At 46.7% G+C, this 25,122-nt stretch overlaps 1 protein-coding gene across 1 annotated transcript in view; it reads right to left on the bottom strand.

The window, feature by feature from the left end:
- The window catches only part of LOC146073002 (uncharacterized), a 75,179-nt gene that overhangs the window by 35,205 nt on the left and 14,852 nt on the right, over window positions 1-25,122 (bottom strand). Inside the window, exons 7-9 of the mRNA XM_083180176.1 lie at window positions 23,964-24,170; window positions 18,083-18,289; window positions 16,378-17,049 (exon numbers count right to left, since the gene is read on the bottom strand). Of these exons, the coding sequence (XP_083036302.1) occupies window positions 16,378-17,049; window positions 18,083-18,289; window positions 23,964-24,170 (1,086 nt within the window). The remainder of the gene's footprint in view (window positions 1-16,377; window positions 17,050-18,082; window positions 18,290-23,963; window positions 24,171-25,122) is intronic.

The following is a 25,122-nucleotide window of genomic DNA, read 5'->3' as shown; positions in this document are numbered from 1 at the left end:
AGCCAGATTGGTATGCGTCAGATTAGCCTGTGTTTTTATATTGTTGTACTCCTGGCTGCGGGCGCTCTAAGTGAAGGCGCTTCAGTCATGTTCCTCCCGGCAGTGAAGGTGGAACGCTGTGCTTCCTGTGATGTGAAGCGCAAGCCAGATGTTGCCTAGCAACTAAGGCTGCGCATCGCGTACCGGAAGTCGTCAGTGATTCACTTCCGCCGGCTGGTTACACGCTGTTGGCGCGTCCTGGGGTGTCCTGCAGCCAGGTGAGTATAAATTGTTTGTATTATGTATTTTCCAGTGCTGTAGGTTGGGGCTGAAGAAGGGGGTCACTCCCCGAAACGTTCCCCTGTACACTTTAATACATCGTTTTTGTCTGCATGAAATCAGTCTCCTGAGTGCCGTTTTTTGCTCTTCACTGAACATTGGAAATCTCTGTATCATTTCGTTCTGGCACCTGGAGCATGCTGCACTATTAACCCAGCGAGTGCCGGCAGTTCTTGGATTTGCATATTCTGTGCCGGATTGCTTGCAATTCCGACACCGGTTGGCAAGGCACCGCACTTTCTTCAAAACCACCATTGACTGTTTATACTATTGTTGATTGGAGAAGATTATACAGCAATTTATGCTTCATCCTTCTTATCAATTGGACTGTTTTCTCGTTTTGGCTGCATTAACCGTTGTTGTGGACATGGAAGCATCTAACGCCTCTCCGGCTGCTGACACAGCAGGATGTAGGGTATTTGCAGTCCCTCCATGTGAAACTTATAGGTATACGGCAGCAGAGATCGAGAACATTTTATTTAGCCCAGACGAGATCCCTAAGGGCCCAGAGGCCACCATTGAGGATATTCATCAGCAATTATACCGTCTGCGCAAACGTGAGACAGACTATTTGTTACATGGGACTTCCCTTTCCGAATACTATAGGGCCAAGCGCATTCCCCGGGGATTCCGGGTGCGCAACACGCCCACAATCGGTCGACACAATCCCGATTTTGTGCGCCGCTGGATTGGGATCCTTAACCATTGTTCCCTGGATCTTATGATCCTGGTCGTCGAAGAAGCAGGACGGGAACTGCAGGTGACCAGAAATAAGATTGCTGATCTCACTAAAACTCACGCAGCATTGCTCAATCATGAATCTAATAAGACCTGGATTGATAAATTGGAGGCTCAATGTATGGCTTACAACAATGAACTGATTAAGTTCAAAAGAAATAAAAGAGCTACTGTTGACAGTGATTACGAGGATAATCGTGTTTATAGTTGGCTGTCCGGGGTGAACCAACGTCAAGAATCCTCTGAGAGACGCCGTCGCCCGTGGCAACCTCGGGGTGGTCGTCGACATCAGGAGGCACGTGAGACCAACAATGATAGTGACTTCATTATCTCCGACTCTGATGATGCAACCCACACCGGAGGCATCCCTTTAGGCGGGACAGAGGTTTCCTCCAGAGCCAAGCCCAACGAAAAGCGCCCACCCGTAGGGGGGGCCAGGCCAAAAGAAATTCGACGCAATCCACCCCGACGCGTCAACATGAATCAGTAGTCATCAATCTGTCATCTCGTGAGCTGTCCACTACAGAAATCCAGGTACTTAACAAAGGCCTCACATTTGTACCAACTAATCTTCACGATCCATTCATGTGGAAGAGAGATCACCACCAATTCCAACGAAAATTAAGGTTAAAGGAGCATTTTCAGGCCACACCCCCCCAGACATCGATGGACCCGATGCACCAGTTTTTGAGTAAAACCACCAGATCTCATTTTGACCCGGTATCCACGAATCCGTCCATCAGGACATTTGGTCGATTATTGGATGACTCGATTTCAAAATTCTCTCAGGCTCCGGGGAAGTTCAAAAAGAACCTAACCCGGCCAGAAGCTCAAGCCCTGAGTACCCTCAGTAAATATGAGGACATTGTTATTCGTCCTGCCGACAAAGGCGGGGCGATTGTTGTGCAAGATGTCTCCAAATATCGCCAAGAACTTCAAGCCCAACTTGCCGATGCCCAGGTTTACAGTAAACTTCCTGCCAACCCCACTGCAAAGTACCAAAAGGAACTGCTTTCCATCCTCAAAAGGGCCCAGCAGGATGGTAAAATATCATCTAAAGTAGTCAAAGCATTGCATAAAGAACATCCTGTGGTACCAGTGTTGTACTCTTTACCCAAAGTGCATAAGAATCCCCTATCACCTCCGGGCAGGCCAATTATATCGGCCCGTGATTCACTATATCAAGCTACTGCCCAAATGTTGGATCATTTATTGCAACCACTATTGTTGTTAAAATCTACCTTTCTCAAGGACACTACAAGTTTCATCCATCTGCTTAAACAATTTGATGTGTTGCCTGAAGGCACAATCATGGTCTGCCTTGATGTGTGCAGCCTCTACACCTCCATCCCGCATGATGGTGGGGTAGAGGCTGTTCGACAGTTCATTGCACAATATCTGGATCCGGGCTTGCTTGATCACGATTTGTTTATTGAATTGCTTACACTTACTTTGCAACGCAATTATTTTTTATTTGATGGGGGTTATTATTTGCAGCTAAGAGGGTGTGCCATGGGTTCTCCTGTGGCCCCCTCTTACGCCAACATTTTTATGTTCTTTGAGGAGGAGACAAAGTTTTTTGCCAATCCTGCTGTACGCGACAACCTGCTCCTGTACACCCGCTACATTGATGATATTTTCATCTTGTGGACGGGTGGGCAGGAGCAGCTGTCGACATGGATTGCCGACATTAATCTCGGCAACTCTTCCATCAAATATACTGCTACCTACAGCAGTACTGTCACCCATTTTCTTGATGTGGCTGTCACCATCAGTGACAATACTATTGGCACTGACATTTACTTTAAAGATGTTGACAGGAATACCTTCTTGCTTGGGTCGAGCCACCACCCTCCGGCTCTCAAACGGGGGCTTCCGCGGTCGCAGATGATGAGAGTTGCTCGCATCGTCAGCGATCCCAGCAAGTTGGAATCACGTTTGGATACCCTCATTTCCAAATTTGTGACGAGGGGTTATGACCCAAAAATTCTACAGTCACAAAAATTGGAAGTGTTACAAATTCCCCGTTCTGATTTACTCAAATCCAAACCCAAAAATTCTGCTGCAGTCTTACCTTGGTCTAGCTCCTTTTCTACTGCTAGTGTTGTGATCCGCCATGCCACTAATGCTTTGTGGCCCATTGTTAAAACAGACCCGGATTTACCGGGACTTAACACACTTAGGCCACTAGCAGCCTTCCGCAGGGGTCCAAATTTGCGTGACCGCCTGGTCAAGGCTGACATCACAGGCATGGGGATACCCAAACCCCTCAACACTTACACCAAGGCCCCAGGCTGTTACAGCTGTTGGGATTGTGAGACTTGCAGACACATCGTGTCTTGCAAAAAATTCAAGCATCCACATGGTCCTAAGATGTTTGACATCAGGCAGGTATTGCACTGCAGGATGTCACATGTCGTGTACATCATTGTCTGCCCATGTGGTCTTTACTACATAGGGCAGACCTCCCGCACATTTAGGGAGCGCATGACGGCCCACCGGTCTGCGATCAACCTGACCCTTCGGGGCAAGGAGATTGATCAGCCGGTGGCACGTCACTTCAAACAGTGTGGCCACACTATCACCTCCCTCAAGTACTTCATGATCGATCATGTGGCTGAAACTCCACGTGGGGGAGATAGATCTAAAAAACTCCTGATTAAAGAATCTGAATGGATCTTTAAGTTGGGTACCATTCATCCCAACGGCCTCAACGAAAAGATTAATTGGAACACCCTTTATTAAATCTAGCAGCAGGGTCCATTAATATCTTGTTCTGACTTATATATTTTGTTTGGGATTTTTCGAAGCCATGTACATATACTGTTTTGCTGTTCCACCTTGCTAACATGTTTTTTATGTATTCCTTATGTTTTGTTTCAGGCTACACGCACAGCCAGTCAAGATGCCCAGGAGTCGACATCGTGTCGGCGGGAACACTTGTGGACTACTCCTGATATCCATGGTGGGTCTGCTGAGTGGGAGCTCCACGGTAAGACACACCTATGCAATCATGATGTCAGTGTTTGGTCTACAGTGGTCCCAGCCGCGCGCTGCTGACACTCTGGAGCCAGATTGGTATGCGTCAGATTAGCCTGTGTTTTTATATTGTTGTACTCCTGGCTGCGGGCGCTCTAAGTGAAGGCGCTTCAGTCATGTTCCTCCCGGCAGTGAAGGTGGAACGCTGTGCTTCCTGTGATGTGAAGCGCAAGCCAGATGTTGCCTAGCAACTAAGGCTGCGCATCGCGTACCGGAAGTCGTCAGTGATTCACTTCCGCCGGCTGGTTACACGCTGTTGGCGCGTCCTGGGGTGTCCTGCAGCCAGGTGAGTATAAATTGTTTGTATTATGTATTTTCCAGTGCTGTAGGTTGGGGCTGAAGAAGGGGGTCACTCCCCGAAACGTTCCCCTGTACACTTTAATACATCGTTTTTGTCTGCATGAAATCAGTCTCCTGAGTGCCGTTTTTTGCTCTTCACTGAACATTGGAAATCTCTGTATCATTTCGTTCTGGCACCTGGAGCATGCTGCACTATTAACCCAGCGAGTGCCGGCAGTTCTTGGATTTGTATATATATATATATATATATCTTAAATGCATTGCCGGGAAGGGGCGGGAGGGGGGCGCGGGCGTTTAAGCCCGTCCGGTGTAAATGCCCCTAAACGCCGGGTCGCACCCGGCTTCAACCAGGGTCCAAAAAGCCGTGTGCGACCCGGCGTTTTGGTCTAAAAGGGGTATTAGTCAGGTGTTGTGTTAGGTGACTGCCTCATCTTTAAAAGCCATAAGGCACTTGGCAGGTGAGCTTTAAACCAAGAAAAAATACATGTCCACTTTAGCTATGATCTGTCAGCAGTTGGCAGGCTCTTGAGAGACAATTGTTAGTGTAGGACTTGCAGTGAAATGGGGTCCCTTGGCGATGGGCTGCAAGCTTAAATGCATTGATCAATTCATGAACCCCATTATTTATTTGATTAATTGTATACTAAGGTGAGTTAGTTCATTATGGAGAGTGTTGAGTCCCTGTATTTGTATTTATTAGAGCATGTGGTCACAGGCCACTTCACCCCAACCTGGGAATGGCGAGTGCTGCTTGCACCCCATTCGCAGGGATGGTGAGTGTTGTGGTACTCTGTATGTGTGTGTGTGTGTGTGTGTCTATATATATATATATATATATATATATATATATATATATATATATATAGAAAGAAAGGACTGGCACTCCTGGGATTTGTGAAAAGTTTCTTTGTATTTCAACAAATAACAACCAACGTTTCGGGGCAGATGCCCCTTTGTCAAGGTGTAGGTGATCACATAAGAATAACAAAAGTGAATACCTTAAATAGGGAGGGTGAAGTCAGTAACCAGCACGATGCAGGACGCCCCGTTCAGAAGCCGGAAGTTGCCGGGATGCGTGAGAACGGAAGTGACGTTAATGTCAACTTCCGGTGAATGGAACGCTGGTAGCCGGATGGATGGAACGCAAGCTAACTAGTTACCTGGGTGATCCGCTTTGTGGTCACTCCAGTGGTATCTTGCGCTGTGCGTGCTGTTGGAAGATGTTATGTGGGACATTGCGTCGTGCTGGCTAGTAGACCTGGATTTGAAAAACAATTAATCAGTGAAGAAGATATGCTGGTTACAACATAAATATAACATAAATACCATACATATTTACATCGTTGTGGGCATGTGAAGTACTGCGTGTAAGAGGTTGACACAGTGTCCAGGGACGTGCAGTCAGGGGAGGCAGGGGAGGCAGAGCCTCCCCTGTCATTAATGTTTAATATAATAATACAATACAAAGAAAATACTTATGACACATATTATGTGTCATAAGTATATGCTTTGTATTATTACACTCATTTTGACTGTTTAAAATTTTTTTTTTTTAGCTTAGGAGGCACCAAGAGCGGTGCCTCCCGCTGTACATATTAAAGTAACAAACACAGGGGTGGGCAGTGGGCAGGGCTGAGAACCGAGCTCAGTTAAAAGCTCGTTTAAAAAAGATGCATAGGCGGCACCTATAGCGGTGCCTCGGTGACAGGGACGTGCATTCTGCCTATATGAAAGCACACCCCTGTCACTGAGGCAGAAGTGATTGGACAGTGGCGCTGTCTCAGTGACAGGGGCAGCTTTCATAAAGGCAGAAAGCGCGTCCCTGAACCCTGGCTCCTATAGGTGAGGTGCCGCTTTTAGCAGTGTTTTTAAAGGTGGACGAGCTGTGCAACCGCTGCACAGCTCGTCTGCTGCCTTGTATTGCCGGGTATGGGGGACGGAACTGGGCTGAGCCGAGCTGCCAGCGCCCGCTGTTATCTGGCACCGGCACCCGCTCTGCTCCCCATTACCGTCCGGGGACTCACTGCCCGCCGCTCGGTCCTGTGCCTGTCCCAGGACGGGACGCTGCCGTGCAGTCTGCTGCCTTGTATTGCCGGGTGTGGGGGGCGGAGCTGGGCTGAGCCGAGCTGCCAGCGCCCGCTGTTATCTGGCACCGGCACCCGCTTTGCTCCCCATTACTGCCCGGCGCTCGGTCCTGTGCCTGGGTGCCTGTCCCAGGACGGGACGCTGCCGTGCAGTCTGCTGCCTTGTATTGCCGGGTGTGGGGGGCAGAGCTGGGCTGAGCCGAGCTGCCAGCGCCCGCTGTTATCTGGCACCGGCACCCGCTTTGCTCCCCATTACTGCCCGGTGCTCGGTCCTGTGCCTGGGTGCCTGTCCCAGGACGGGACGCTGCCGTGCAGTCTGCTGCCTTGTATTGCCGGGTGTGGGGGGCGGAGCTGGGCTGAGCCGAGCTGCCAGCGCCCGCTGTTATCTGGCACCGGCACCCGCTCTGCTCCCCATTACCGTCCGGGGACTCACTGCCCGGCGCTCGGTCCTGTGCCTGGGTGCCTGTCCCAGGAGGGACGCTGCCGTCACAGCTGCTGTGCAGTCTGCTGCCTGCCTAGGTATCCATAAGCGGTTCCTGGGCTGCCGCTAAACGGTAATTTGTGTTTGGGTATGGAGGGTGGGTGCTGTGTTTTTTTTCTAAAGTGGCATACTGTAGGTTTATTTGTGTTTGGAGGGTGGGGGCTGTGTTTTTTTTTTTAAGTGGCGTACTGTAGGTTTATTTGTGTTTGTGTTATGAGACAGACATGTGTGTTTGTGTTGTGACAGAGGTGTGTATCTGTATGTATTTGTGTAAAGTGACAGGTGTGTGTTTGTGTAAAGTGACAGAGGTGTGCACTGTTTCTGTGTGTTTTTTAGGGACTAAGTAAAAACCGGACCCGGATAAGACACCGGAACGCCGGACCAGACATCAAACTCTGCATTCCGGAGCTTATAGTGTCTGGTCCGAGGGGTGTCCCATGCAGGTGGTGTCTTGTCCGGGGGGATGCCTGTGATTGCTCACACCAGGGACATGGGGAAGGGGAGATTACAGCCTCCCCGTGTGGTCTGGACCGTTCCAGTTTTTATTACACCCCCGGACCATGCGGTGAGGCTGTATTCTCCCCCCTCTCCTCTCCCAGGTGACAGGTGCGAGAGCAGCCTCATCAGATGGAGCACCCCCGGACAGGACACCCCCGGACCGGATACTACAAGCTCCGGAATGCAGAGTTTGATGTCCAGTCCGGCATTCCGGTGTCTTATCCGATTCCGGATTTTACCCATACCCTGTTTTTTAAATTAAGTATATTGGCCCAATGTACTGGCCTCTGAGTTTATTGGCTGTGCGGGGTGCTGGCTGAACTCAGAGGTTCTATTAAAGAGGCAGACATTTACAAGGCAAAACCATGCATTGATTGACCTTTTAAATAAAACCTCAGAGTTCGGCCATCACCCCGCACAGCCACTGAACTCAGACGCTAGTACTTCATTTAAAAATATACTTATTTTACACAAACACACAGAAACCATACACACCGCTGTCACTTTACACAAACACACACCTCTGTCACAACACAAACACACACAAGTCTGTCCCTTAAGAGGCTAGCACTAGTTAGTACTGCATGGTTTTTTTTTTTAAGTGAAAAGGTATGTGGGCATATCCCATGGAGGCTTGGTGGAGCCAGTGACGACGGGTCTGTGCCGAGCGCTGGGTCCAGGAGCTGCTCTGCCAGGTCTCTGCTGCTTATGCAGGGGGCAGCTACCGCACCTGCCTGTCAGTGCAGAAACAGCCCGAACCCAATGCTCCCCACAGAGCCTGGTGGCACTGGCTCCACCAAGCCAGTGCCTCACCAACCACAAACCTCACCGCACGTCACTGACAGTGTCGACCTTGTTAGTCTGTGTGGGAGGTGCGGCAAAGAACTGCTCGGATGAATACTAAGTGTGTGTATCTATTAGAATATAAAGCCCTGTTATTGGGGCTGGGATATATGTGGAGCTATAGGCGGCTAAATGGAGCAGTATACTCCATATGAGGCACAACTATGGTAGTAAATATATGGCACAATGGCTTGGAAAAATCAAGGGATAGCGAGAGTAATAGACAGAGAGGAAAAAAAAGCACACATGGGGCATGTTATGATGTCCCTGATGGCGTGTGACAAGTTATATGTCATATTATGGGATTCGTGTTTAAGGAATCGCTGCGAGCAGCTGGTCTATAAATATTGGAAAGAGAAAGGGATAGCGAGAGTAAAAGACAGAGATGAAAAAAAGCACACTTGGGGCATATATTAATGTCCCTGGTATGAGGTGTTGTGGTAAATATCATACTGTATGGTGTATGTTGTGCCGTGGCACTTTAAAAACAAGAAGAAGAAAGGGATAGCAAGAGTAATAGCCGGAGATGAAAAAAAAAACACTTCGGGCATATTATGCCCACCCACGTTGGGGGAAAAATATTTGTCCCTCCTTGGGTCATGGGGCGAACACCTATTTTACTATAGGGTGGTCTAACAGTATTTCTATACGCTGAATGGAAAAGAAAGGGATAGTAAGAGATTAAGATGGAGATGAAAAATAAAGCACACTGGATGTGGACTGTTGAGGGTCCGCAATCTTAAATGAACAGATTATACGGTATCCTATCATTCAGTCCCATGGGTTTGATAGAGTCCAGTTTGTGGATCCATCTCGTTTCCAGACGTAATAGTAGATTCCCTCTGTCGCCGCCTCTGTGGCTCTCTGGGACGTGATCAATAATCATATGTTGTAAGTCATAGTTTGTGTCCCTCTTGCTTGAAATGTTTGGCCACGGGTTGGTCATTTCCTCTGCCTCTCAGAGCTTGGCTGATCGCGGATCTGTGCAAAGCCATACGTTCCCTGGCCGTCCTGATGGTTTTGCCCACGTATAAGGATTTGCATGGGCATGTGATAACATACACCACGTATGTTGTGGTGCATGACGGCACATGTCTGATGGAATGTTTTTCTTCAGTTCTTGGATGTGTGAACTGGGGTCCAGTTAGCATGTGTGAGCAGGTCGTGCACTTTACACACTTATAGCATCCTGGGGCTTTACTAAGGAAATGTCTGTCAGAACGAGCCTCAGACTGGAAGTCGGTTACATCATTGTGTACTATGATGTCTCTTATGCTTCGACCCTTGGTGAAACACAGCATAGGTCTTTTTTGATGGAGTCCTGGTAGCCCTCTGTCTGTTTTGACAATGGGCCACAGTGCTCTCGACGCCCTGGGTAGTATTGCACTGGCGGTGTTGAACCTAGTGACAAACGGTAGTACGTCTTTCTTGGGGGAAGTGGTCTTTTGTTTCAGTAGGTCTGCCCTGTTAAGGGATAAGATTTCCTGCTTTTGTTGTGACAGGGTCTGTTTGTTGTATCCCCTATTCGCAAATCTGGACACAAACTCATCTAGGACTGCTGGGAGCTGGGAGTCATCACTGGTGATTCTGGCGGCCCTGATTAGCTGTGATTTGGGCAAGGCAGTTTTTAATGACCTTGGGTGGAAGCTGTTGGCTCTCAATAGTGTATTTCTATCGGTGGGCTTCCGATATACCCCAGTGCTGAGAGTGTTGTCTTTGATCTTGACCAGGACATCTAAGTAATTGATCTCTTCAGTCGATGAATTGTGTGTGACCTTTATGGGGGAGGCTGCGCCGTTGATCCTTTGTACTAGTTCTTCCAGGCTTCCTTGACCGCCTGTCCAGATCATGAACAGGTCGTCGATGAACCGAGTGTACATGATGATGTGATGTTTTGCATTGAGGTCATTCAGGATTAGACTTTGTTCTTGTTCGAACATGAAGATGTTCGCGAATGACGGCGAGACGCAGCTGCCCATAGCACATCCCGATGTTTGGCGGTAGAATTTGCCATTAAAAAGGAAATCATTCCTGGTTAGGGTCAATTGTAGTAGAGTCATAAAGAGCTCTAGATTTAATGAGTCCATGGTATTTGCAACTAGGAACCTACGCGTGGCTTCCAACCCTTCTGTTTGTGGAATGCAGGTATATAAACTGGTAACATCCATTGTTACCAGTAGGGCTCCGGTCGGTACCTGCTGGATGTCACTCAGTCGATTAAGGGAGTCTGTAGTGTCCTTGATGTGGGAGGGTTGTTTGACAATAAGGGGCTGTACTATACTGTCCAGCAGTCGAGAGATGGGTTGAAAGATGGAATTGGCGGCACTAATTATGGGCCTCCCTGGTGGTCTCTGGATAGACTTGTGGATTTTTGGTACCATAAAGAACACTGGCACCACTGGGTAATCCTGAGTCAACACGTTCTTTAATTTTTCCGAGATTTGCCCGGATGATAATGCTTGGCACAGTATCTCATCAACCTCTTGTTTGTATACGGCCGTTGGATCTCTGGGTAGCAGTTCATATACCCCCTGGTCAGACAGTTGTCGGATAGCCTCCTCTATGTAGTCAGAGGTATTTTGGACGACTACCCCACCCCCTTTGTCCGCCGGTCTGAAGACTACATCCCTGTAGCTTCCCAGGTTTTTTAGTGCACTCAGTTCTTCATGGCTCATATTGTTGTGAGTTGGTACATTGGGTGCATTATACCTGCTGACTGATTCCTCCACGAGGCGTAGGTATGAAGCAATAGATGGGTTGGAGGACGGGGGGTCGAAGGTGGATTTACTGTGCTTTATGATGAATGAGGCATGAGGATCCTGGCTGAGGCTAGGGGGTGTGTGCTGGAAATGCTCCTGAAGGCGTAGTTTTCTGCCAAAGCGGTAAAGGTCGCACTTCCATGTAAAATCGTCATAGTGGGTAGTGGGTACGTGGGATAGGCCCATATTGAGGACCTTTAATTCAACATCACTAAAATGCCTTTGTGACAGGTTGTAAATTAGCGATTCTTCGTTTCTTTTATTCTTGGAGATTCTCGTATTTTGCCCGCCCCTGCGGGTGGTTTGCCTCCTTTTCTGTCCTTTGTGGAGGCGGTTGCCGCCGTTGCCCCTAAAGGGGTTGCCACATCAGGGGTGTCGGAATCAATTTGGAAATCGCTGTCACTTTGTGACAAATTGGGAGTCTTTCTCACACTTTCGCTTCTTGCTCTTCTAAAAGGTCTGCTTCTTTCACGCTGTGGGTGTCACTGGTAGGGTGAGTTGCCTGAGAGCCATCTGTAGACTGCATTTTTGTCATAGTCGTCTTTTACAATCAGTAATTTGTTTTTTTTAAACTTGATGAGGTCACTCTGGTATTTATTGCAATCTTCTTGCAACTTGGTTAGCCAATCAGTGTGGGTATCTGCCACCATTAGGTCCCTGTGGGACGCTTCATATGTATCTAGTCGGTCCTTGGTTTTCTGTAGTTCGGAACCCGACTCTTCCACCACTAGGACCATGAGATCATGGCTACATTTATTCAGGATACCTACCCACCTGCGGCAGAACCAGCATATCTTCTTCACTGATTAATTGTTTTTCAAATCCAGGTCTACTAGCCAGCACGATGCAATGTCCCACATAACATCTTCCAACAGCACGCACAGCGCAAGATACCGTTGGAGTGACCACAAAGCGGATCACCCAGGTAACTAGTTAGCTTGCGTTCCATCATCCGGCTACCAGCGTTCCATTCACCGGAAGTTGACATTAACGTCACTTCCGTTCTCACGCATCCCGGCAACTTCCGGCTTCTGAACGGGGCGTCCTGCATCGTGCTGGTTACTGACTTCACCCTCCCTATTTAAGGTATTCACTTTTGTTATTCTTATGTTATCACCTACACCTTGACAAAGGGGCATCTGCCCCGAAACGTTGGTTGTTATTTGTTGAAATACAAAGAAACTTTTCACAAATCCCAGGAGTGCCAGTCCTTTCTTTCTTCTATCGTCCATCCACTCGAACGGGCACCCGGGTAGCTGAACAGGAGGGGTGAGTGCCGGGCCACAACTCAGATATATATATATATATATATATATATATATGTGAACCACCCATGGTTGCTCCAGCGGCTGTGCTGGGTCAGAGTCCTCTGACTCCTTTAAGCTATATTAGCTAGCGTGTCGAAAAAATTGAGTGCGTGTTGATACACTAGCTAAGATAGCGGTCCAGCCAACCATCAGGGGACTCAGACCCAGCACAGTTGTTGGAGGAACCATGGCTGGTTCACAATAACTGGATAACTTTGGACTTTACATAAGGACTTATGTACTGCTGAAACAGTATATATATATCATCTGTCTACGAGTTACATGAAGTAAAAAAGTTTACATTTACAAACAAGCAGTGACTGGCGTCTATATATTTCTAAGGACATCTTCTATATTTCATTGTTGCCAGAGCACACTGGCCATTGATCATTATATGAGTGCCGGATTTTTGGACAATATATATATATATATATATATATATATATATATATATATATAAATATACGTATATAAGTATGCTTACTGTACCTCTCTAAAGTACCACTTCAGCTAGTGTACAGAAATCACGCGTTACCATATTCCCTGTGATTTGCGAATGTGCACCAAGAGAACATAGGGCATGTGCCATGTTACTGGAGACTCGTCCGTGTGCAGCAGACATCAGTGGGTGAAATTTAATAGGATGCAGTGTAAATGATTGCCACTTCAAAAAAAACCTGTAGATTTCGTGCCAAATCTCTCACTTTCTGAATCTCTCATCCTATTACATTTCACCCAAAGTATGTTGTGCTGCCAGAGATGAGGGAGCCCGCGCGAAGCCTGGTCATGGGCTTCTCTTTTAACCTTTTTCTGGTATGCCCAGAAATTTCATGGCTCAGCTGCGCAGCGGGCTGTCCTGGAAAATTCCAGACATACCACTAAGATGTAGGTGTGCGCCAGTGCTGCCTGCAGCTGTGCACCACTGGCTCATCACTTGTCCGGGCACCCCCCAAGTGGCAGCTCTGCTCTGCTCTCCCCTCCCAACACTCCCCCTCAACTCTCAGCTCTGGCGGTTGTATGGCGGAGCTCCCCTGCCCCCGCCGCCATTAGTTCTAGTAATAAGCAGGCGGCAGGGTCGGGATGTTCGGCGCGGCTCAGGGGGACTCGGGATTTCGGGCGCCCGAGTTCTCCCGAGCTGCCCTGAACACCCCCCCGAGCCTGCCATCTATTATGATCGCAGGGGCGGAACTACCGCTGGTGCAGACGGTGCAGAGCACCGGGGCCCATGAGGTTAAAGGGGCCCGATGCCGACGTCTGCCCGGCATGACAAACTGAAGTATTTATTTATTTTTTTACATGTGGAGGGAAGGAGGATACGCGGGCGGCGGGGGGGGGGTTGCGGATGGTGGGGCCGGGCCTGGTACAATGGCTGGTGCAGTACTAGGCTGGCAGCCTGTTGTGTGACAGACTTGGAATGGATGCAGCAGCAGCACCCTGCACGTCTGCATCCATTCCGGCCCGGGACTGGTCTACTCCGGTAGCCTAGCAACAGGCAGCCAATCGCAAGGCTGCCTGTTGCTGCTCTGAGACTACAAGCAGACAGGAAGTGATTCTGCTTTGCTCCGAGGCTGAACAAGACAAGTGAACATGCAGGCGGAGCGGAGGAGCGACAGCGACTCACTGGACTGGAGCACCAAGCAGCCGGACTCGAGGTAAGTATATTTAAGGAGGGGAGGGGGGGGAGCTGCTGAACACACATAATTATAATGGGGGCTGCACCGCACAGCAGAAACATTTTTAAATATAAGAAGAGAGGGGGTGGGGGGGTCTTAGTATAGCGAGCTGCCTTACCTGCAGTGCCACCCGGGCTCATACAAAAACCGGGGACATCTGAGGAGCCAGGGTGCTGCAGGGAGGCAGGTACCGACTATTAAGTGAAATTCACGTTTATAGATAGGAGGGACTGGAGTGAGAGGTGCAATAAGAGAGAGAGGGAGGAAAGATGTATGGCTGACAGAGGGAAGGAGTAGAGGTTTATGGCTGACAGAGGGAAAGAGGGAGTGAGGGAGGAGAGGTGTATGGCTGACAGGGGGAGGGAGTGAGAGGTACACAGGTAAGGGAGAAGAGGTACACAAGTGAGGGAGGAGAGGTGTATGGCTGACAGGGGGAGGGAGTGAGAGGTACACAGGTGAGGGAGGAGAGGTGTATGGCTGACAGGGGGAGGGAGTGAGAGGTACACAGGTGAGGGAGGAGAGGTGTATGGCTGACAGGGGGAGGGAGTGAGAGGTACACAGGTGAGGGGTGAGAGGTGTATGGCTGACAGAGGGAAGGAGTGGGTGAGAGGTATACAGGGGAGGGAGGGAGAGAGGTGTATGGCTGACAGAGGGAAGGAGGAAAGGTGTATGGCTGAAAGAGGGAAGGAGGAAAGGTATATGGCTGACAGAGGGAAGGAGGAAAGGTATATGGCTGACAGAGGGAAGGAGGAACGGTGTATGGCTGACAGAGGGAAGGAGGAACGGTGTATGGCTGACAGAGGGATGGGAGTGAGAGGTATACAGGTGAGGGAGGGAGTTGAGGTGTATGGATGACCGAGGGAAGGAGGGAGTGAGAGGGACACAGGTGAGGGAGGGAGGAAAGGTGTATAGCTGACAGAGGGAAGAAGGGAGTGAGAGGTACACAGGTGAGGGAGGGAGGAAAGGTGTATAGCTGACAGAGGGAACAAGGGAGTGAGAGGTACACAGGTGAGGGAGGGAGGACAGGTGTATGGCTGACAGAAGGAAGTGAGAGGTGCATAGGGTAAGGGTGCATAGGTTAAGCACACCTCCCAACTGTCACGATTACAGCGGGACAGTCCCGATTTTCGGGTCCTGTCCCGCTGTCCCACCCGCGGCAGGCATTGTCCCGCTGCGGGGGGTGGCAGTTGGGAGACCCCCCAATCTAGTAGAATAGATGCTGTGCGCATGCGCACAGCGTCTATTCTCGTATGAAAATGAGGTCGTGGCTAATTAGCATAAGCCGCGATCTCATTTGCATACGCCCGCGAGTGTCCCTATTTCTACAGGTCAGAAGTTGGGAGGTATGGGTTAAGAAATGCGAAGGAGAAGCGGTTTATTGGTGACAGGGGGAAGGAGGGGGTGCAAGGTACAATAACTTTTTATCATATACTGTAATGTTTTGTTTTTTAGTACATAGTGTTAAAAAGTCTAAATTAATTGCACTTTGTTAACAGCCCTAAAGCTTCAGGGGTTCAAAGTGTACCTCCGACTGGCAGGGTGGAGAGTGGGGGGCCCAAAGCATTTTTTAGCACCTGGGCCCAAGACTCTCTAGTTCCGCCTCTGTATGATCGGCAGCTGGGGCAGCGGCAGCACCCAGGAGCTCCGGTGTACGATCGCTGGAGAAGAGATATGGGGAAGGAGGAGTGGCAGGAGGGGGGAGAGACGGGGGGGGGGTTGCCCACAGCTCTGTGGTGGGTTTTGCTGGGGCAGGACAAACCTGCCCTGGTAGGTTTGTCCTGCCCCAGCAAAACCCACCACTCAAGGGGTTAAGCTGCCCTTGCTGCTAAGAGATAGCACTGTATAATATATGTAAGATGGTCATGATCTATAATGGTGCAATGTATGCTGTGCACATGTGCCCTTGAGCCCAGGGAAGCCTATACCGCACACACTGCACCCATGTTTTAATACTCACCTTTCTGGAGTACTGCTTCGGGCACTGCATACGCAAAAAAACATATGCTGCCAAAACAGCTGCCCCATAAGCGTATTAGTGAAATTCGGAGCTCTGGAACATGGCGGATGCATGGCATGCACAGCAGACTCTAGCACAATGCCAGAGTCTATAGAACCGTGGAGAACAGTCGGTCCACTTGGCATCTGCACATGAGCCTCCTCTGTTTAAATGCCTCTGGCTATGATGTTATATATTTAGACTACAGTACTTGGAGTTTTATCCCATTGCTAAAGATTATTTCCACAGGATTCATAAACTGAAACAGCAACAGTTTCCCAAACTTCTGATTAATTGCTAACTATTGATTCTACCAATCAGTAATGGAAATCAACACTCACCTGCTCACACTGTACTTCTCTTTTACCACCTTCAGTTTCTGTTGTTGTAATTTCATTGGTAACGTTGTTTTTCTTATTCTCATCATGTTCTACATTTTCTGGACAAGCGGAGATTCCTCTACTGAGATGCAAGTCTGTTGTTGTGCCATCACCTACTATGTTCTGTTTTCCCATTGGGCTCTCTGCATCTGTCTGTAACATCATAACATCGTGTATTCCGTCTCCAGCCTGTGTCAGTGGGTCGCCTCTGTCACTAATGGCTGTGTCAGTTGTAGCAATTCCTTTGTCAGATATCTGGTGTGGAACAGCGTCACTGTTTGTGCCATTCTGTATCTGGTCTCTTTCTTTTACGCTGTCTTTATTTTTAGCCAAATTTTCTCTTTTAATAGTTGACCTCCATTTTTGCACAGCACATTTTATTTCGTATTTGATCTCTCCCTGAGACCTCTCAAGCCTTTCTGTATTAGGTATACAGTTATCTTCTATTCCAGATGTCATTCTGCTGTTTACTTGGGGACTTGGCTCCTCAGCCACCTCCAGTGCAGTAGTGAGTGATATGTTGGTCAGATTTTCTCTTTCAGTCTCCTCACCTTTTGTACATGGTGATGTTACAGCCCCTTCACATCCTCCTGTGTGACACATTGCTGTTCCATCACAGTCTAGCCCTGGACACTTGAGAGGAGACAAAAGAACATGTGAAAATCAGGCTGCTGCCAGGGCTAGACTTTATAAAAAGAAAAAGTTTTTAGCTATTATGTATATGGCCATAAGTGGATTAAGACCTCATGGTGCCCTAGACAATATACTAGCACTATATGTTTGTAGCTGATTGCAGCTGGCACGGACAAAGTACTTTGGCGCATGCACCAATACCAATAAATGCTCAGCTGTGTGTACAGTGCATCAGCATTGCATGCAAATCTGAATCAGGCTCTAGGGGCGAGATGTGCTAATCCTTGAAAAGTAATAAAATTCAGAGTGATAAACCACCAGCCAATAAGCTCCTAACTGCCATGTCAAAGGCTTAGTACATCTCACCCTTAAGCTGTGTACACACAAGGCGATTTCAGCAAGCTCGACAGGCGTGCCCCTGTCCCGTTCTCGCTTTGCTCAACTTGAGGTCGGCGGTAGGGATTCAGTGTCCCGAGCGGCGAGAAAGGGGCTTGGCCGCGAGCTGAGGGTGGAAATAGATGAGCTCCGGCCGGGAGCTCACCTATTTCTGGCTTTTCTCGGCAGAACGAGCCCGACAGCTTGTGATCGGGAGATGGCTGCGGGAGCACGACAAACATTGAATACCCCCTAAATATCTGTGTCCTATTTAATGTAAACTGACTGCCCACATACAGTGGATGACTCTATTTTGTGCGTCCAAGTATTTTTTATCCTTTAAAATAACATCGAAGGGACTTTGGGAGTGATGTCATGACGCCAGGTGGTACTTACTCTATATTGTCACAGCACATAAAATGGCAATATCCATTGTACATTTAAGTGTTTCTCCATTCCCTTGCATACAACCTGATTATTTCAATTACAGTTATCTAGATTTTTTGGCCGATCATGTGTCATAATAAAGCATATTAGGCTCCCATATGTGTGCTAATGAATAATTCTACATTTTGAGCTAGAGACTTTTCTCCAAAACAAACACACAGCTCAACTAGATTTTGACAGTAGAATAATGATTTCACAAAGGAATCCATACCTGTTCCGTTGCTTGTGTTAGCTTTGTACTTAGTTCCCCACTTGGACATTTATCCACAAAGTTGGCATGGTTGCCACCAAGAACACAGTCAGTGTGTAATTCCCATGAATTCCCACTCTCACTTGTCACTGGAACATGACTGTGGTCATCTGTTGCCTCACCGTCTCTGGGCATATAAAGAAGCTGAGACTCCGTAGCTGAAGAACCCTTAAAGTTATGAAGTAGTTTAGAAGTTGTGAACTGAAGAAATGTACTACGGAGTGCATCCAGGGAAACGAATGAGCAGCAAAACTGTCTAACAGCAGTGCAGTACCCTAGATCACAACAGTTGCAGACTTCAAGGTCACACAAACCCAGGGATCGGGCAGTAGGGTCATGCAATGAAAAGGAGGAAGTGGGTGGTCTGAGATGAAAAAAAAGAGAGGTAGGGTCTCCTGTCCATCATCTCTCCTCATTTTCTGATTATCCTCCCCATTCCCCTATGGCATGGACCTGCTTGGAATGCTGACACCCACTTACTGATATATGATTATCTGCACTAAAAATTCAGAATATCCAACTCCTGTGCTTCAATCCCTAAATCCTTCATACTCCATACCTCTGTTACCTCTCACACATCCAAATGCCCAGTGGCATAGTCATTTTGTGATAGACAGCATTCCACATGCAGTCATGTACAGTATTTGGTATGTGAACTCACTTATGTGATAACTAATTCTTATCCTCCAGGAGACCATATAATAAATTAGAGGTCACATTTATACTTGTGTTTCAACTCCAAAGATATCCTATTCCCTGCAGTGCAGTATTACACTTTCCCAATAAATGCATACAATGTATAATATGTGTAGCAAAGTCCAATATTATACTATTTATCCCTTCTTGGTCTGTTAAATGCATGCAGCAGCCCCATTATGCCTGTTCTATGTCATAAAGTGATCCTAATATATAGGCAGAATACTGGCCAGATGCACTAAGCTTCAAAAGTGTTAAAATGGACAGTGATAAACAACCAACCAATCAGCTCCTGACATTTTTCAAACACAGTCTGTGATCTGGAAGTTTGGAGATGATTGGCTGGCTGTTTATCACTCTCCATTTTATCACTTTTGAAGCTTAGTTCATCTGGCCCTATATGTACTAAGCCTTGGAGATAGATAAAGTAGACAAGGTAACAACCAACCAGCTCCCACCTGTCAGTTTTCACACAGCCTGTAACATGGCAATTGGAGGCTGTTGTAAGGTACTTTATCTCCGTACACTTTATCTCTCTCTCCAAGGCTTAGTAAATAGACTCAGGGCCATTGCAACACTCAGCAGAGTATGCACACTCTCCCCATTATGCTACCCTGTTGCTGTCTGCTGTTGCTGCCATTTTCTGCCCCTGTCAAACCTTAGGACAGGCAATGGAACTGGCAGCTTAAAGAGCATCTCCCCCTTCTCTGCCTCCTTGCTGATGTCCAGTGGGAGGGGGAACCAGGGGGAGGAGATGAGGGAGATCCCCTTCAAAGCACACAATGCCTACAACATGATGGGACACACTATCCCAGAAGTGCCAGCAGTCCTGCTCCTAACTCTCTCCTCACTGACTGCATGTGTATGTGTATTGTGTACCCCCACACAGTGGCCGAACCAAGTTGAGCTTACTGATGCAGACAGCATCTACTCTACCCACTTACCCTCTTGGCTGACAGCAGCCAGTCAGGACACTGATTCCCTCCAGGACATCAGCCACACCAAAAAATCATGTACAGTAGGTTTGAGCTGTGGTGGACACCATACAGATGCCTTGTGAGTTGTTACTTAGCTACAGGATGCGCTAACACTGTTGTGGTGCTGCTACAGCCAAAGGGAATATACTCAAAATTCTGCTGCAGGGTATGTGTATAAAGGACACTTCTACTGTTGGTATTATAGTTTAAGAGGCACTGAGCATTATGTGTGTAAGGGCACAACTACTGTTGGCATTATTTGAGAAAATGGTGTTATTGTGGGCATTAATTGTAAATGGCATAACTACTGTAGGCATTATGTGTGTAAGGGGCACACCTAATTTGGGCATTGTGTATAAGGGGCACTACTATGTGGCATAATGTGTATAAGGGGTACTACTTTGTAGCCTAATGTGTATAAGGGGCTCTACCATGTGGGGTAATTTGTATAGGGGTATAACTAGCATAATGTGAATAAATGTAAAAAGTGTGCTACCCAAATTGTATAAATCTGTATTTGTTCCCACTTGTGGGGGAAATATCCTGGATCAACTCTACTGCAATATTAAAGATGCTTATAAAATAGTTGTGCGTTCCCATATACTGTAGTTCTTTCGGATCATGTATCCTTATTCTTTGCACCAAAATATAAATGTGTTGCTAAATGTGTTAAACCCGTTAGGAAAACGGTCTGTATTTGGCCGAATAAAGCAGTGGCTGAATTACAAGATTGTTTCAATACCACATTCTGTTATTTGTTTATTCAGGAATCTACTAATGACTGGAATGTATTAAGAGGGGAATGGAAACTAGGGACTCAAGGGTAATTATGCCACTGTATAAAGCATTGGTGAGACCTCACCTCGAGTACGGAGTGCAGTTCTGGGCCCCACACTATAAAAAGGACATCATAGAATTAGAAAAAGTCCAAAGGCGAGCAACAAAGCTTATTAGGGGAATGGAGAATTTAAGCTACGGGGAGAGATTAAGCAATTTGGGACTATTTACATTAGAAAAGAGACGTTTAAGGGGGGACATGCTCAACATGTACAAGTATATCAAGGGCCAATATAAGGAACTGTCACACACCATCTTTTCTACTAGAAAGGAATCTAGGACGCGAGGGCATGAGTATAGATTAGTAAAAAAAAGATTTCATTCAGCTAGTAGAAAGAATTTCTTTACGGTCAGAACAGTCAAACTCTGGAACTCTCTTCCCAAAGTGGTGGTAACGGCTGGCTCATTAAATGCATTCAAGGCAAAGTTGGACAAACATTTATTGGAGAAAAACATCCATGGGTACAAATAAGAAATATAATTTGTCTGTAAAATATCAGAACCTACCAAATCAGCAATGGATATCTATACCAGGTTGAACTAGATGGACGCAAGTCTTTTTTCAGCCTTACCTACTATGTAACTATGACTCTTTACTAGATGTGGACTTATTGGCTTCTTCTGTCCTGTCTTATGTAAATTGGTGCATTGGTAACGTTACTATTCAGAAATCTTTTAAACAATTTCCTAATAATAAGCCGTGGATAAATGGGGAGGTGCGTTCCTTGCTACGTAGCAGGGATCAGGCTTTCAGGGGAGGGGATTTGATTGTGTATCATGAAGCTAGAATTCTCTTAAAGAAGGGGCTATGCAAAGCAAAAAAAGAGTATTCAGAAAAAATTGAACTGCAGTTCATGAATGATCATGATTCTAGGAGTATGTGGAGGGGTAGTCAATTCTACGCTAGATTTCACAAGGACAATAGGTCGGATATATGTAAACTTCTCTGTGAACATGATGTGAAGAAGGGCCTGTTAGGGGTTAACGCCAGGAAAGCAGCCGACCCCGATGGAATTCCGGGTAAGGTCCTGAAGGGCTGTGCTGGCGAATTAGCCATGATTTTTACCTATATCTTCAATACGTCTCTGCAAACTGGTATTGTCCCCGGAAAGTTCAAATCCTCCCTAGTTGTCCCTATCCCAAAGAAAATGAAAATAGAAAAGTCTTAATGACTTTCGACCAATTGCCCTGACTCCCCTCATCAAATGCTTTGAGAGGTTAGTTTTGGTACACATCAAAAGACAACTGCCCGCTGGTTTTGACAACAGTGATTATGCTTATAAGCCTACAAGATCAACTGAGGATACGCTGTTGTCTGTTGTCTATTCTTCACTTTTTCATTTAGAAAACCCTAATACAGGTACCTAGATTGATTATAGCTCAGTGTTTAATACAATTCTTCCCAATATACTAGTAACTAAACTGCGTAATCTAGGCTTCTCAGCAATGTTATGTAACTGGATTTTAGATTTTTTTGATAAATAGGCCTCAACAAATAAAATTAGGAGGCCTTGTGTCCTCAGTCATAAGGATCAGCACTGGTACGCCTCAAGGCTGTGTCTTGAGTCCACTTTTATTTTCTCTATTTACCTATGATTGTCATCCGCAGGCGGATACAAATCTGATAATAACGTTTGCTGATGATACCACGGTTGTAGGCCTTATTATGGATGGGGAGGAGAAGGCTTACAGAGATGAAGTGAGCACCTTAGTGAATTGGGGTACAGAAATCAACCTACTGTTAAACTTGGCTAAAACTAAGGAAATTATCATAGATTTTAGACCATGTGGGAAGTCGGAGTTAGAGCCCCTATCTATTGATAACCTGGAGGTAGAGAGGGTGACGGAGTTTAAGCTATTAGGGGTTATTTTTTTCACATGATTTAACTTGGTCCTCTAACATCACAGTTATGGCTAATAAGGCTCAACAACGTTTATTCTTTTTGAGAAAGCTTAGAGCAGCAAAATTTTCCCAGGAAAATTTGATCAGGTTTTATAAATGTGTTATTGAAAGCCTCCTGTCATATTGTATTGTAGTGTGATTCGGGAATAGTACTAAAAAAGATCTTAAGAGATTGGAGCAGGTGATACACACTGTGCCGGCCATTATTGGCTGTGATTTGTCCTCTATTGAGGATATTTTTATTAGAAATTGTAAGCAAAAAAGAGATAGCATTATGCAGGATTGCCATCATCCTTATAACTATGGGCCTTATTCTGGTCTGTGCGGACGGAGCCGAATATGCGGCCAGGACCGTGCGTCCTAAACCCCGCCTTTCGTACGGATCGCTCACTCCGTCCGAATGCGGTAAGAAGCTGTCCGAACGGACCGCAAGTGTATTTCTCATGAATACACCTCCTCCATCTCAGGGAACCTCCCCCATCATTCGATGGTCGCAGACCATCGAAAGGCAGGACCGTGTGGTCAGGCAGCTCCCGCAACCTCAGACCACACGGGCATTTCTCCGTGCAAAAGCAGGGATCTGGGCGGGCAGCTGACAATGTCATATGTCATAATGCCGGCAATGTCATATGTCCGCCCCCTACACGTGCATCACGACCGCATTACCATACGTACGCCCAGCGTTTTCACGGGAACGCCCATGAAACGCGGGGTGTAAACATATGGTAATGAGCCCAAACAGCCCTTCACGCCCCTCTCCACCCCCTGTTCGTAGTGTACACTTTTCATGCGGATTTTGGACGTGCGTCCCATTCGCACATGCGCAGAGACGCCTCTGCACATGCGCAGACACAAAACATCGGCGGACCGACCGCACCAACCAGAATAAGGGCCTATATCTTCTCCTTTTTACCATCAAAAAAACGGCTAAGGTGCTTTAAGTCAAGAACATTGCGTATGAAAAATAGTTTTTTTCCCAGCAGCAATTGTCGATTTTAATCAAAATTGTTAAATTGTATTTCTCTGCAACCTAGAATGTAATTTCATTGTTTTACAATTTTCTGTTGTTTAACAATGACAATAAACTCTTATCTTATCTTATAAGGGTCACTTTGTGTCAAAATGTGAATAAGGGGAACTAATACATGGTGAATCAGGTATATGTAACCATGTACATTGTAGTTTGTATATGATTGTGTTAATGTGTGGCATAATTTGAAGTGGTATTTTTAAACCACACCCTCTTTTTGCAGCTTTGGTGCACACTGTCCCTATGGAAGTTATGTGAGGATGCAAATTTATAGATATGAAGTGGAGGGTGCTGAACACCCTAGTGCCTACCTTGAATAGGCCACATAAATTTTAAAAGGTGCCTGAAATTCAAAGCTATAAAACAGGTATGGTTATCTTCTGACAATTATTTACTTACCTCCAAAGTACTGATAGTCCCACTAACTTCAGACAACTGCTCCCCCTGGCCTATGATCAGATCACCATCCACAGCTTCACTGTCTGTCAGTATGACAACCACCCGCCTCACTGAGGACAGCCCTGTTTCCTCGTTACCAGGAATCAATCCACCAATCAAATTATGAGCCGCCTCCAAAAATGACATGGCCAGTTTGTCCGCAGAACCCTGAATGTTTGGGAAGGAGGGGAGATGTGAAACGATGATATCCATCTAATTTCAAATGAGGACATTTTTTTGGGATTGAGGGACTTTTATACTGAGGACAGCAAAAGGCCTCTGCGTTGTAAATAAAGATAAGCTTAGCTGCTATTATCTGCAAACTAGCAAACCCAAGTAGCACAATTTGGAAGTATAATCAACCTTTTTATTAAGTGTCACACATTACCAATGTCACAGAGGTGAGTGATTCTTTACTATTACTAATGATTTATACAGTGCATGACTCACGTCTTGAGTATGGTGGGCATGTAGCTGGAGTGATTGTGTTAACCTCTGCAGTGGTGGAGCAGGGTGATTTTGTCCTTGTGCCAGTCCTGCCCCCAAACATGTGAATTCATAATGTCACACCAAGCAAGGGAACGGGCTTTCATCAGTGACTGCACTCTGTACACTGTGACTGGCAATGACATTCCATTGAAAGTTTATTCTCCATCTGGGACTGTTAGACTAGACTGCAAATAGTAAAGAGCATGCTTTCTGTAGGAAGCCATTTCCTGCCTTTTGTGCAGCCATATTTTGCTTCTATGGGCTACAGCTGACCATTTTGGGATTCAGGGCTGAACTCTCACATTGGGGGTTATTCTAGTTCACTCGCAAAGGCGCAATCACTCTATAATGGACAAAACCATATGCACTCAAGGTGGGGATGATGTTACATGTGCAGAAACAGTTAGATTTGGGTGGGGGTGTACGTCAAACTGATATCTATGTTGCAAGTAACTAAGTTTTATTTATATAGCGCACTTTTATATACTGCAACAAGGCGCTTTACAGACATATGTTGCAGTGTATAAATAAAGCAGCCAGTATTTACCCTGCACAGAAACACCCAAATGTAACTCTCTCTGCACATGTTACATCAGCCCCACCTGCAGTGCACATGGTTTTGTCCATTAGA

This window comes from Crinia signifera, chromosome 4 (genome assembly GCF_055691185.1).
Source record: "Crinia signifera chromosome 4, ASM5569118v1, whole genome shotgun sequence".
NCBI classification, from domain to species: domain Eukaryota; kingdom Metazoa; phylum Chordata; class Amphibia; order Anura; family Myobatrachidae; genus Crinia; species Crinia signifera.
The sequence above is the reverse complement of the archived record's forward strand: the minus strand, read 5'-3'. Positions and strand labels throughout refer to the sequence as shown.